Source organism: Mus caroli, chromosome 12, assembly GCF_900094665.2.
Source record: "Mus caroli chromosome 12, CAROLI_EIJ_v1.1, whole genome shotgun sequence".
NCBI classification, from domain to species: domain Eukaryota; kingdom Metazoa; phylum Chordata; class Mammalia; order Rodentia; family Muridae; genus Mus; species Mus caroli.
The window spans coordinates 106,325,177-106,338,999 of NC_034581.1; the positions used below are offsets into that span (position 1 = coordinate 106,325,177).

The following is a 13,823-nucleotide window of genomic DNA, read 5'->3' on the forward strand; positions in this document are numbered from 1 at the left end:
GGCTGGTGAGATGGCTCAGTGGGTAAGAGCACCCGACTGCTCTTCCGAAGGTCCAGAGTTCAAATCCCAGCAACCACATGGTGGCTCACAACCATCCGCTACGAGATCTGGCGCCCTCTTCTGGAGTGTCTGAAGACAGCTACAGTGTACTTACATATAATAAATAAATCTTAAAAAAAAAAAAAAAAAAAGAATTGAGGATAGACTGTGCCCCTCCCCCTCCTCATAGGACAGTAAGTAACGGCTGCATAACAAGGAATATGATGGACTTTCACAGTCACACTAAGGATAGAAACAGGCTTGGGACAGATTTCATTCTAGGTCAGATCCAAGGATGAAGCCACAGCTATGTGCAAAGCAAGGCCACGTGAAACTTGCTTTGAACTTACAATGAGCTTTTAGAAGGAAACACTGTGAACTTTCTGTTGACATCCTTCTGTAACTCCCCTTTTGGGTAACATTTTATCTATGAGGTAATTTTATAAAGAACTTTTGTCTAAGAAGGTATAAGAAGGCCAGAAAGAAGGAATAAAGTGTAGCATCTGGGGCTCAGCCCCATCTACCAAATGTATATAACTACTTGTCTATATGTGTGTGTGTGTGTGTGTGTGTGTGTGTGTGTGTGTATGTACACAGACACACACACACACATATGGAGGTATATGTGTATGTATGTAAGTATGCATGAACACTTGTTGAGTTGATGAGACAGGTAGTTGGGCCTGACTAGAGAGTGTGTGTGTGTGTGTGTGTGTGTCTGTGCTTGTTGTCTGTGTTAACCATTTACTTTCTTTTCTCTCTGGTTCATGAAGAGTTAACAAGTTCCAAGGCTCTTGCCTGGCCAGTAAGAAGTCCTAGAGTCAGAGGGAAAAGAAACCAGTGTTTACTAGCACAGAACAGTAAGAGAGAGTTACAAGGCCAAAGACCATCAGTCTGTGGCCTTCATCCAATGTTCTGTCCCACCCCAGTACCATTCATTCTAAAGGCCAGTGCAGGCCCCCAGCAGGAAAGAAATATAATTTTATAGCAAATACTAGTTCAGTGAGCAAGAGCAATTCCTTTTAATACAAAATACAAATAAAGAACGGCAACCAGGCATGGTGGCACACACCTTTACCCAGCACTCTGGAGGCCAGCGTGGTCTATAAAGAGATTCTAGTATAGCTAGGGACCAATAGAGAAAAACCTGCTGGAGGGAGGGAGGGAGGGAGGGAGGAAGGAAGGAAGGAAGGAAGGAAGGAAGGAAGGAAGGAAGGATAACAGATAACAGTTTTAAAGAAGGATGCAGTACAGGCATCCTTCTTTATAAAATTACCTCCTTTTGGGTTTATTTTATAATACCAAAAGTCATCCATAATCACTGTTAATAAAAAAATCTCTCTTTTTTTAAAAACTAAGTTCTTTTTTTTTTTGATTGATTTATTTATTATATGTGAGTACACTGTAGCTGACTTCAGACACTCCAGAAGAGGGCGTCAGATCTTGTTATGGATGGTTATGAGCCACCACGTGGTTGCTGGGATTTGAACTCATGACCTTTGGGAGAGCAGTCAGTGCTCTTACCTGCTGAGCCATCTTGCCAGCCCTAAAAAAAATCTCTTAATTCTACAGTGTTTATGTATCAGGAAAAAAATTACCTTATTTTTTACAAAATTTATCTTAAATATGTATATATTTCTACAGTTCAAAATTCAAAGAACAGACAGGTCTACAATTTACCACTGGCCCCTTCGTGTCCTGCAGGCATCCTGCTCCCTTCTGCCAAAGCTAGCAATGTCCAGCTTCTCACATCTCCTTCCAAAGCTGCTTCACACACACAAGTATGTGTGCCAACGCAGTCACTCTTGTCTGAGTCACACAGAAGGCAGCACTGAGACTGCATGCTCACTGCCTGGTGTCAGGTTTCCTCTTCTGAACACACTTCCAGGTCTGGGCACGGGGTTTCTTCAGGTAGTTAGAGCTGCAGAGCACTTTACCATGTGGACATCCTAAATAGTTCATAGTTCCTCAAGGTACACTGTGTGTACCTCATTTTGTATAGGTTCAGGAATAGCTTGAATGGAGAACTTCTACAGGAAGACTGTTGGGTTGAAAGGCCTTGCACTTTTTTATTTTTTAAGATTTATTCATTTTAAGCCAGGGGTAGTGACACACGCCTTTAATCCCAGCACTTGGGAGACAGAGACAGGCGGCTTTCTGAGGCCAGTCTGGTCTACAAACCGAGTTTCAGGACAGCCAGGGCTATACAGAGAAACCCTGTCTCAAAAAACCAAAAAAAATTAAAAAACCCAAACAACAACAACAACAACAAAAACCCCCAAGAACCTGACTAGTGAGGTTTCTGTTGTTGGAGATAGGGTATCAGTGTGTAGCCCTGGCTGGTCTGGAACTATTTATGTAGACCCGGCTGGCCTACATGTATGTATGCATACCAACCCAAGGAGGTTGGAAAAAGGCATCAGATCCCCATGAACTGAAGTTAGAGATGGTTGTGAACCACCATGTAGCTGCTCAGAATCAAACTCAAGTCCTCTGCAAGAGAGCCGGTGTTCTTAACTGATGAGTCCTCTCTCTCTGGCCCAGCTCTGTGCTTATGCTTACCTGCATGCATATATGAATATATATTTTATGTATGTATATGTGTGTGTATGTATATGTGTGTGTGTGTACTTCTTTAGAGACAGTGTCTCTTGGTTTTCTATCAAACATTTTTTTCATATAAACTTCTAAGATTTCTTACATGGAAATGAAAATATATCCACCCATGTTGTCAGGATGCTTACTGCCATCAGTTTTTCTTTTTTGTTGCTGTTTGTATTTTTGGTTGTTGTTGGTGGTTGATGTTTTATTGTCTTTTTTGGGGGGGGGAGTTCAAGACAGGGCTTCTCTGAGTACCCATGGCTGCCCTCAAACTTACAGAGATCCCCCTGCCTCTGCCTCCTGAGTGCTGGGATTACAGGCATGAGCCACCAAACCTGGCTGGGTTTTTTTGTTTTGTTTCATTTGTTTTTAAGACAGGAATTCACTATGTAGCCCTGGTAGGCCTGGAGCTGAGAGGCCTGCCTGCCTGGTCTCCTGAGTGCTGGGGTTACAGGTATGCACTACCATGGACGGCTTTGTTTTTAAGTAGCACATTTGCTGCTCTTGTCTTTTATGGTATGATGTGATACAAAGAAAGACCTGGTCCACTCTAAAATTAGAAACATCTCTCATATTCTTTTTATTATTTCAAGGTTTTATTTTAAAATCTGGATATCTGACATATGTGGTATTTGTTAAAAATTAATACCTTCATACAGTGCATGTTTATACATTATCATATTGAGTGCATCATCTTACCAATGCAATGTCCTGACAGGAAGCTAGAGCTGTGCCTACAGCTGTGACAATCTTATACTCAAATAACCCTGAACAGCAGAGGTCAGGGCACATGGACACACATTCTCTCTCCCAACAGCTTTGAGTACAGGAAGAAAAGGCATGGATAATGTTCTCTAAAATTAACTAGTATGATACAAGTTAACAAGTGAAGAAGGAAGGAAGCATTTACCTACCTTGTTCACTGCTCTCAGTTGGAGAATCCTCATGACGAAGAAAAAATTTTACTTCTTCTCTGCGAGGCCCCCACTTCTGCAGGTGCTCATACATCATGTGGTCATAGGGGATGGGACGCTCTAGGAGAAAGACTGCAGTTTACTCCAGAAACCAAGGCAGGGGCACTAGCCAAGCAAGCTCGCTCCCTCTCTCGTTCTCTCCCTCCCTACCTCCTTCTCTCTCTCTCTTACACACACACACTTACACACACAAACACTCTTACACGCACATGAATCCAAGAACACTACAAGCACCACATTTTACTTTTAATAAACAAGTAGAATTAATGAGAAACGAAGGATAATGAGCAACATACAAATGCAATAATGCACAGCAAAGTAAATTTCCAGCATCCAAGAGGGAACAGTGATCTGGACTGTGCATCTCTCTTCTCACTAGCTCGGTGTTCCTCAAGGAGGCTTCTATAGGTGCTGATGCACCACACAGGCAATTCTTGAGCACCGCATCTGTTCCTCTGCAGTTCCGTCTGTTACTGTCCTGAGGACTGACCTCAGGGCCTCACATAACACTGAGCTCACATTAATAGAACCCAGATTTTCTGTTTCTGTTTTTTTCCGCAAGAGTCTTTTTATGTGTATGTGTCTATATCTGGGTGTAGGTATAGGCAGGGGTATTCAGGTATCCATGGAGGTTGGAAAAGGGCACAGGATCCTCTAGAGCTGGAATTAGTACGAAGTTGTCAGCATCCTAACATGGGTGCCAGGAACTGAACACTGGTCCTCTGCAAAAACAGCAAACATTCTTAACGACTGAGCAATCTCTCAAGTTTGCACATCATATATCTCAAAAATGTTTTATTCTGATATATTAATAATTTTAGACTATTACCTGCCATATCTATAATCCTATCACTTGGAAGGCAGAGGTAAGAAGATGGCAAGTTTGAAGCCAGCCATCAGGATAGGAGGTCCTAGGCCAGCCTGGGCTACCTAGTGAGATACTCTCTCATAAACATTTTTATTTTGCACTAGTAGAATAATTGCCAAGACAGTATTACATACCTTCACCTGAGTCTCCCTGGGGGAGCTGTGAAACCAAGCAGGTCATACTGGCTGGCAGGCAGGCAGACCGCTGGTAGGCTGCTGGCTCTCTGGATTCAGCAGCTTCTCACTAGTGCTCTTTCTCTGTGCAGAATCCCACCCGTGAGAGTGTATGTAACTGTGTAACTGCGGACTCCCACCCGTGAGAGTGTATGTAACTGTGTAAGTGCGGACTCCCATCCGTGAGAGTGTATGTAACTGTGTAACTGCGGAATCCCACCCGTGAGTGTGTATGTAACTGTGTAAGTGCGGAGTCCCACCCGTGAGAGTGTATGTAACTGTGTAACTCCCTGCCTCAGCAGTTGCTCTGTCCTTGTTCTTTAGAACATGGCAATGCAGAGAAGCAGACAGGGACCTGCAGGATGATTCTAAGTTGAGTTTGTCTGATGTTCTAATAGGGCACATGTTGGGGCAGAAGACTAAGGAGAACACTTCTCTCTCCTCTGGTTCTAACAGGTGTGTGTGTCTGCAGTCAGAGACATATGTAACAAGTGTGAGCTTTACTTTAGGCTTCGGGGGTCACTTATTGAATAGGGAGAAAGCCATTGTACTCAGCTGGTAACTAAATGATAACACTGATCTTTAACGCAGCGACAGGTCTCACTTGGACCAAGTGCATTCTCCTCTATAAACAGACTTTTACAATGTCGCACAACTTTTCAACTTGCTGCTGAAATGGATTAGCTGATATTTATTTAGGGTTTTCTCATCTATGTTCAAAATAAGGGGGCTAGAAGTGTAGCTCAGTTGGAAGAATGTTTGCCTAGCTTGTAGAAAGCCCTGGGTCTGCCCTCCACTGCACGGGCAGCATGCAGCACGCATGGTTCCAGCACCAAGGGAAAGGGAAGAGGATAAGAAGCCCCACCTCCCTCTGAGGGACACAGGAGCTTGAATCCTACCTGGGCTATATGAGATGCTGCCTCAAACACTCAGGCTAAGATTAGCCTATACTTTTCTTGCTCAATTTTGGTACAGAATTTACACTTGTCTCATAAATGAATTAAGTGGTCATCTCGTTTCCTTACTGGCTTTGTTTATATCAAAAGAGATAATTTGTTCTTTGAATGTGTGAAAGATGGAAAATTTCAGAGACACTTAAGGGACAGGAGCCCCCCAGCCCAGAGTCTAGCTGAAGCTCCTGACCTGCTCTGAGGCACAAGGAGCCTCTGCTGTGAAGGTGCCGACACAGGGATGTTTCATATTCTTCATGTTAAAATGGTAATGAATCAGCTCAGACCTAAATGCATGACTCTGGGAAAGGTCGCATTCCTCTTTGGACTGGAATTTTCTGGGAATCTCAAGATTATTAACTTTGCTCACATCAGAGACAGCTTATCTTGCTGGGCAGTAGTGCCACACAAGTTTAATCTCATCGTCACTACTCTTATTATTTTCTCTTCTTATCAACATCACTGTTATTATTCTGGATTTGGAGACTGTGTCACTTTGCAGTTCAGGGTCCCCTGCTTCAGCCTTCTAGTGCTGGGATTACTCATGTGCAGACACCATTCCACGATTCAAACTGAAATTTAAATTCCAGGTTTCACTGTAAGTTGTTTGCTTTTTATTTTTTTTTAAATATTCAATTTTATTTTATGTGTATGTATCTTTGCCTGCATGTATGTATGTGCACTTCTATTTGTGTACCTAGTGGCCTTGGAGGCCAAAAGAGAACGCTGGACCCAGTGAAACCTCACAGAGATCGTGTGCCATCATTAATTCTGGGAACCAAACCTGTATCCTCTGCAAGAGAAAGTGGGTGCTCCACTAGGCCATGGCTCTAGCCCCAAACTGCTTACTTTGCACTAAGTACCCTTTCAGCTCCAACACACTGCATGCGGTGACTTATCTTTGAACCATTCGCCATCCACAGTAGGCAAGCCCTGCCTTACTTGCTTAACTGATATCAGGGTACAACAGTTACAAGGGTAGGATAGCTACAGTTCTATCTTGGATGACGTGAAATCCATGTGTGCTTAAATCCATGTGTGCTTAGCCCAAGGTTAACCCACTGTTAAGCATATCAGAAAACAAGAACAAGCTCAACAATAAAAAGTAAATTTCAAACCATAGTTTTAGTTTCAAAAGCAGTGTGTTTATATGTACAGGTTCATAAATAGACTTAAAATGTCTGCACTGGCCTATTTAAACGGTAAGTCCCAGGGGCTGCAGAGACGGCTCAGTGCTGAGAACACACACGGCTCCTCCAGAAGAACTGAGCTAACTCTCAGCTCTCTAACAACAGCAGGTAGCTCACAATCCTGCAGAGGACTCAACGCCTCTGACCTCTGTGGGCACCTGCACTCATGTGCACATTCCCACACACAGACAGACACGCGCACAGAACCTGTCCCTGGAGGTTGGTTAAACACTTCCTTCGGACATTTACCCTCACCATCACCGCACACTCTCGCGGTTGATGACTGCCTCAGCATCCAGTGGAGACTCACCACACCTCAGTTACCTGGTGTATTCACTCTAAGCACCACTTTCCTAATGCCACTCCTGTTTAAATCTGCACACCTGCTTTCTAGCTTCTCTGTGGTACAGGGCCTTATGTGTGCTAGTCTGATGCCATCTGCTTTCTAAGGTCAACCACTTCTCTATTTTCTTTTTAGTTCTTACTTGTTTTTTTCAAGATGAGGTCTCATGTAGCCTAGGCTGGCCTCAAATTCATTATGTAGGAGAGGGTAACCTTGAACTCCTGATCCTCCTGCCTTCAATTACAGGATACTGGCATGCACTAACCATGCACTAACACACCCAGTTTATATTTCTTCTTTCTTCTTCTTCTTTTTTTTTTTTTTTTTTTTTTTTTTTTTTTTTTTCTTCTTGTTTTTTTGAGACGGTTTCTCTGTCCTGGAACTCACTCTGTAGACCAGGCTGTCTTTGAACTCAGAAATCCGCCTGCCCCTGCCTCCCAAGTGCTGGGATTAAAGGCGTGTGCCACCACACCCAGCATATTTCTTCTTTAGGATGTACATTTTGCAGAATTCCATGCAATCATATTATCTTTGAGAATTTTCTTTGCCTGACTGCTAACAAGTCTTTCAATATAAAAGCCAGGATTTTACTATTCTCAGTTTAATACTATTTGTGCGGGACTGACTACTTATACCAATGCTGTCTTCCTGATGTAATTAGAACAGAGAAGAGCTGCCTAACTGATGCTGAGGTATACAGCTCATTGGTAGACTGTGCACTGTGCATGTGTAAGGTCCTGTGTTCCATCCCCAGCACCAAAAACACAACACAACACACACCAAACCAAAAACATTAAAAACAGTTACTGATGGGCCAACAAGATGGCTCAGCTGGTTAAGGTGCTTGCCACAAAGCCTGATTTGAGTTTGATCCACAGAATCCATATTATAGAAGGCTAGAACTCACTCCTGAAAGTTGTCCTCTGCCCTATAATCATTGTGGTCCATGAGACCACAGACACTACTGAGCTATCCCACTTGTTACAGATAACTGGGAGGCACAGCAATGTTTCCAATTGAGCAGGATTGACATACCACTTCCTCTCCACACTTCAGCCAGGTGGCAACCGCCCTCTCCAGGTTCCTTGCAGAATTCTACGACATCTCGACAGGTGGTTTCTGGTGTTATAGGAACTTCTGTTAAAATCTGTTCATTGTTGCTCAAGAACACGGTTAATATCATCTGTGAGAGAAAAGATTAAGACCACAATTTAGAGTCCTCATATAAAGAGCTTTCTATTTCTAACTTATGCTAGCAAACACAACTGTAGGCTGGAGAGATGGCTCAGTAGCTAAGAGCACTTGTTTTTTTCACATAAGAGCTGGGTTTAATTTCCAGCACCCACATGTCTGTAACTCCAGAACCAGGGGATTCAATGCCCTCTTCAGCACCTGTGGGCACCAGGCATGTGTGTGATATATACATATACATATAAGCAGAACACTCATATATTCATATATATATAATTAATTTTAAAAATCTAAAAAAAAAATCAATTGTAGGTGTTGAAATGGCTCAGTGGTAAAGGCACTTGCTGCCAAGCCCAGCACTCTAAATTCAATCCTGAGTTTGACAGGGGGACCACATGGTGAAAGAACAGACTCTCCAAAACAGTCCTCTGACCTCCCCCCACATACGCACCCCAGGACATACACACCTACACCAGCACCTCTCCCCCATACAAGTTAATTAAGTAAATAAAAAACATTCAATGCGAAGATATAAATGGGATGAGCTGACATCTCATAATCAGACCTATTGCCGGGTAGTGGTGGCACACGCCTTTAATTCCAGTACTTGGGAGGCAGAGGTAGGTGGATTTCTGAATTCGAGGCCAGCCTGGTCTAAAGAGTGAGTTCTAGGACAGCCAGGGCTATACAGAGAAACCCTGTCTCAAAAACAAAAAAAAAAAAAAAAAGAAAAAGAAAAAAATTAAATGACACAATGCTTCAAAACCAAGTAGAAAAAAGGGTTCTATTGTACGTGAATGTTTCTCACCTGGAAAGAAAAATGGACTCATTCTCTATCTCATGCTTTCAGGTCGAATGTTCTTTTATTTTTAAATTAATATTTATTAGTATTTCTCTGCATGTTAGTCATAAGAGGACTTTCCTGTTACTGGAGTTGTGGATGGCTGTGAGACACCATGTTAGTGTTTGGACCCAAACCCAGGTCCTGCAAGGTTTGTTTTGTTTGTTTTTTTTTCCCCCTGAGACAGGGTTTCTCTGTGTAGCCCTGGCTGTCCTGGAAATCACTCTGTAGACCAGGCTGGCCTCAAACTCAGAAATCTGCCTGCCTCTGCCTCCCGAGTGCTGGGATTAAAGGCGTGCACCACCACTGCTCAACCTCTGCAAATATTCTTAACACTAAGTCATCTCTGCAGTCCTGCCGTAGATATAACTCATAAAACCATACAAATTCTAGACTAAATAAAAAATTTAAAACTAAGCAAATATGTTTTATAACTATATAGTTATAAAAGCCCTTTCTAACTAATAATTAAAAACCCAAAATCATAAGAAGAATGATTATTCAAGCATATTAAAATAAGAATTTTACAAAGCAAAGACAAACTGGAAAAATATCTGCAGCTCACATTATAAATAAGTGGCTAATCTGAATCCAAAAAGAGCCCCTAATATTACTAATAAAACACTTAAAATCAAATTCATTAAGAAAATTGGCCCCTAGAAATAAACTAAAACATCATAGCAAAAGAAAAACAAATGGTCTGAACTTCCAAAATACATCATAATACATTTGAAAAAGTAAAGATGGTCTGACCTATATTCTTTTTTCCATAAAAAAAGATTTGGTCAATTTGATTAAGATCTTAGACATAATAATGGAAATAATTTAAAACATACTCTTTGGGTACAACTTAAACCAAAGACTTCCTTTACTCCTCTAGTGGTTCTCAACTCTCCTAACGCTATACCCCCTTAATTTTGCTTCTCACGCTGTGTGACCCCCAACCATAAAGTTATTTTGTTGCTACTTTATAACTGTTACTGTTATGAGTAATGTAAACACCAATATGCAGGATATCTGACATGTGACTCCCCCAAAGGGGACATGACCCACAGGTTGAGAACCTCTGCTCAGAAAGCATTCCAGAGTTTTTTTTCACTAATCTTTCATTGAAGTTCAGAAACAAGGGGGGCTGGGTATGATGGTGCACATCTTTAATTTTAGACATCTGGAGGCAGAGGCATGTGAGTCTCTGTGAATCTGAGGTCAGCCTAGTCTAGACAGCACATTTCAGGCCAGTCTGGGCCACACAGTAGAACCCTTGTCTCAACATCAAAAATCAAGGCCAAGAGGATCTCTGGTGAATAATCACACAGAATAATCAGGGCATGGCAGCACACTTGCAATCTCAACACTGTGGAGGCAACAACTTCTGGAACACTGGGGCTTGCTGGCCCAACAACAGACTATGTCTCTAAAACCAGGGTGACAGGTGTGGTGGCTCACACCTTCAGTCCCAGTACTCACACAGAGTGTGCAGAGGCAAAAGCATTTCTAAGAGTTTCAGGCCTGCCAGGACTGCACAGGGAGATCCTGCCTCAAACAAACTACAAACAACAATTATAAAAAACTTAAAAATTGGGTGGCACCTCAAAGAATACCCTCTGGGCTGCCCTCCACACACACACATGTGCATCCAAACACATGAATATACTCAGCATATGCACCCCACACACAAACATACTTGACATATACATGCATAGGCATGTGAACACACACACACATGAACATACATGTGCACAGACACAAGAATACTAGCATATCTATAATGGAATGATAGGTAATCTCAAGTGTTAATAAGGATGTGGAGAACAGGAATCCTGCACACTCGGGTGGAAATGTACAGTGGTGTGGCCATTCTGAACAACACAGCAGTCTCTTACATGGAAGCATAGATTAACCATATGATCCAGCAATACCACCTCTCAGAAGCCACTGCAAGAAGTAACATCTGTCCATACAAAGTACTCCGTAGAAGTGGTCATGACGGCTTGGTTCACTCATAATAGCTAAAGAAGAAGCAACCCATTTGAGTCTATTAACTGACTATCAACAAAGAAAAGGTGGCCCGCCATACAACAGACTATTCATGGATGAATTCTGTCCACATTATACAAGTGGAAGAGGCCAGAAACCAAAAACAAAAAACAAAAAAAACCAAAATCAAAACCAAAACCAAACCAACCAACCAACCAAAATCCCCCAAACAAAGATAAAAACAACCCCCACACAGTATATGATCCTGTTTATGTCGACAACCGTCACATCTGCTGAGGTGGAAAGACTCGTTGCCTGCTGGTTGGGAATGAACAGTGACATGATGTCCCAAGATGTGGGACAACGGGGCTATGCACAGACAGCCTGGTCTCTAGTCCAGCTTAGGTCTTGAACCCCAGTGGGACCCGGTGGGTGGTAATTTCGAGCGTGTCTCCTGGATCCCTGGCTCCTGCCGAAGTTACGGCCCCCACAGCCCCGTGTGGCTATCAGTCATGTAGGAACAGCACCAAGCCTTCCCACGTGCAAATAAAGCTTCCCCCCAAACACTCAGTCCAAGCCAATGAGAGGTACCTGCTGTTGAACCCTGAGTCACCCCCAGAACTGTATATAAATCCATGCAGGGAATTAAAGGTACGTGAAAACTACTCCTTCCTCTGAGTCTTTTGTTCCAAGAGCTGTATGTAACACTGGGAAAGGGATCTTCTCTCCTGAAGAGCCATCTGAGGTCCCACCGCACTTGGCTTCTCAGCCCAGAGCTGTTCGGAGTTACTGAGTGACCTGGAAGGCATGGCAGTGGCAGAGACTCACTTCCCTTCGCTGGAACCCTCGAACCAGGCCTGGACAGAAATCTCCTCTGGTTCCCAGGCCCACAATAACAGACTGTGGTTATGGTTCTACAGCTTTGTACATTTGCTGAAGATTACTAAATTGTTCACTTAAGATAGGCATATTTATTTATTTTTGAGACAGGTTTTCACTATGTAGACAAGATTGGCTTCAAACTCACAGAGATCCACCTGTCTCAGCTGGGATTAAAGGCCACCATATCTGGCTTAAAACAGGCAAAATTTATGGCACACAAATTGTTCCTCAGAATTTGTTTTTAGAAAGTGGACTCTACAAGACTTTCAAAAAAGGCAATCAATTCTTATGTAGCACAAACCCTTGACTGAGCCTCAAGCTCTCTCCTTAGCTGTGTGCTGACTTTGCTGATGGTGATGGGAAGGGCTTTCCCTCATTACTGGTTCTCAATTCTCAGCAGGAGCTTGGTGGACTCTGGGAATGTTTCTTTTAAGGCAACGGCACTGAACTCTGCTCTGATGAAACTCTGGATCTGTCTTGCTTTCATTTCCTATTGAAAAGGAACTGTGGGGACTGGAGAGAGGGCTCAGAGGTTAAGTGCACTGACTGCTTTTCCAGAGGTCCTGAGTTCAATTCCCAGCAACCACATGGTGGCTCACAACCATCTGTCATGGGATCTGACGCCCTCCTCTGGTGTGTCTAAAGACAGTGACAGTGGACACATATGTAAAATAAATATTTAAAAAAACAAAAGGAAGTGTGGGATAGCAAAGATAAATGACCTGGAAGAACACAATAAAGATACACTAAATTTTAGTTAACTTCCTTGGTAGGTAATAAGTAAGGAGCTCACAGAAACTATGGAAAGGATTCATTGAGGTGGGCATAGACAGCCATCTTGAAAAACCCTTAGCTCTTCCATGCACCAGAGGACTGACTCTAAGCTCCTCTGGGTCTGACATGTTGCATCTCTGTGTTTAACTTAAAGCCTCAGAGATGTAAGCTGGAGAGATGGCTCAGTGGTTAAGAGCATTTGTTGCTCTTAAAGGGGACGTAGGCTGAATTCCTAGGACCCACATGGCATTTAACAACTGTCTATAACTCCAGTTCTGGGATATCTGATACCCTCTACTGGTCTTGGAAGCCTCCTGCACATACATGGCACACATGTATACATACATGCAGGGCAGATACTCATATACATAAAGTAAATAGATGTTAAGAGAGAGAAAAAAAAGACAAACAGAAACATCCTCAGACTCTGGGCACAACATCACTGTTACTGATGGAGCCCAAGCCAGCACCTCTGCGAAGCAACCTAATTGGATGCTGCTGTGCGCCTGCCATTAGATACATTACTTTGTCTCCATGCATACTGCCCTGATGCTGGACCGGACCACTGCACTCAGCTGCTCCGAGCTGTAACAGCCTCTTTCAGCACTTTAACTAAAGGAGCTCTGTCTGTTACCTGTCTCTCACCTGGCTCAGGGTTCAAATGCTTATTCCATTTCCTGAGAACAGAGATCCCGGTCAGCCTTCAGCTGTGTCATCAGTACCTGGATCAGCACCAGGCATAAAGCATGGACTGACTACATAAATCCCCCAGTTATATGATTTTGTAGGACTTTTGAATCCTGAAGGATATGTGTTTGTCTGCCTTTTTATCTTCAAGTTTTCTTCACAATAAAGATAAGAGAATATTTACCCCTTTACCCACTGACTTAGTCCAAAGAGTCTCAGCAGATTCCCTCATACCTAGACATCGGGATGCCTCTAGCCAGACTCCATCCTCCCACAAGGTGGCGCTGTATGGCAACGGGAAGCAATCCCACATTCAGAGAAAAATAACTCTAA

At 42.9% G+C, this 13,823-nt stretch overlaps 1 protein-coding gene across 3 annotated transcripts in view; it reads right to left on the reverse strand.

The window, feature by feature from the left end:
- Nucleotides 1-13,823, reverse strand: part of Ppp1r13b (protein phosphatase 1 regulatory subunit 13B) — an 80,348-nt gene that overhangs the window by 33,856 nt on the left and 32,669 nt on the right. For all 3 annotated transcript variants that reach the window (XM_029484499.1, XM_029484500.1, XM_021179433.2), the window contains exons 2-3: nucleotides 8,174-8,321; nucleotides 3,555-3,674 (exon numbers count right to left, since the gene is read on the reverse strand). In XM_029484499.1, the coding sequence (XP_029340359.1) occupies nucleotides 3,555-3,674; nucleotides 8,174-8,321 (268 nt within the window). The remainder of the gene's footprint in view (nucleotides 1-3,554; nucleotides 3,675-8,173; nucleotides 8,322-13,823) is intronic.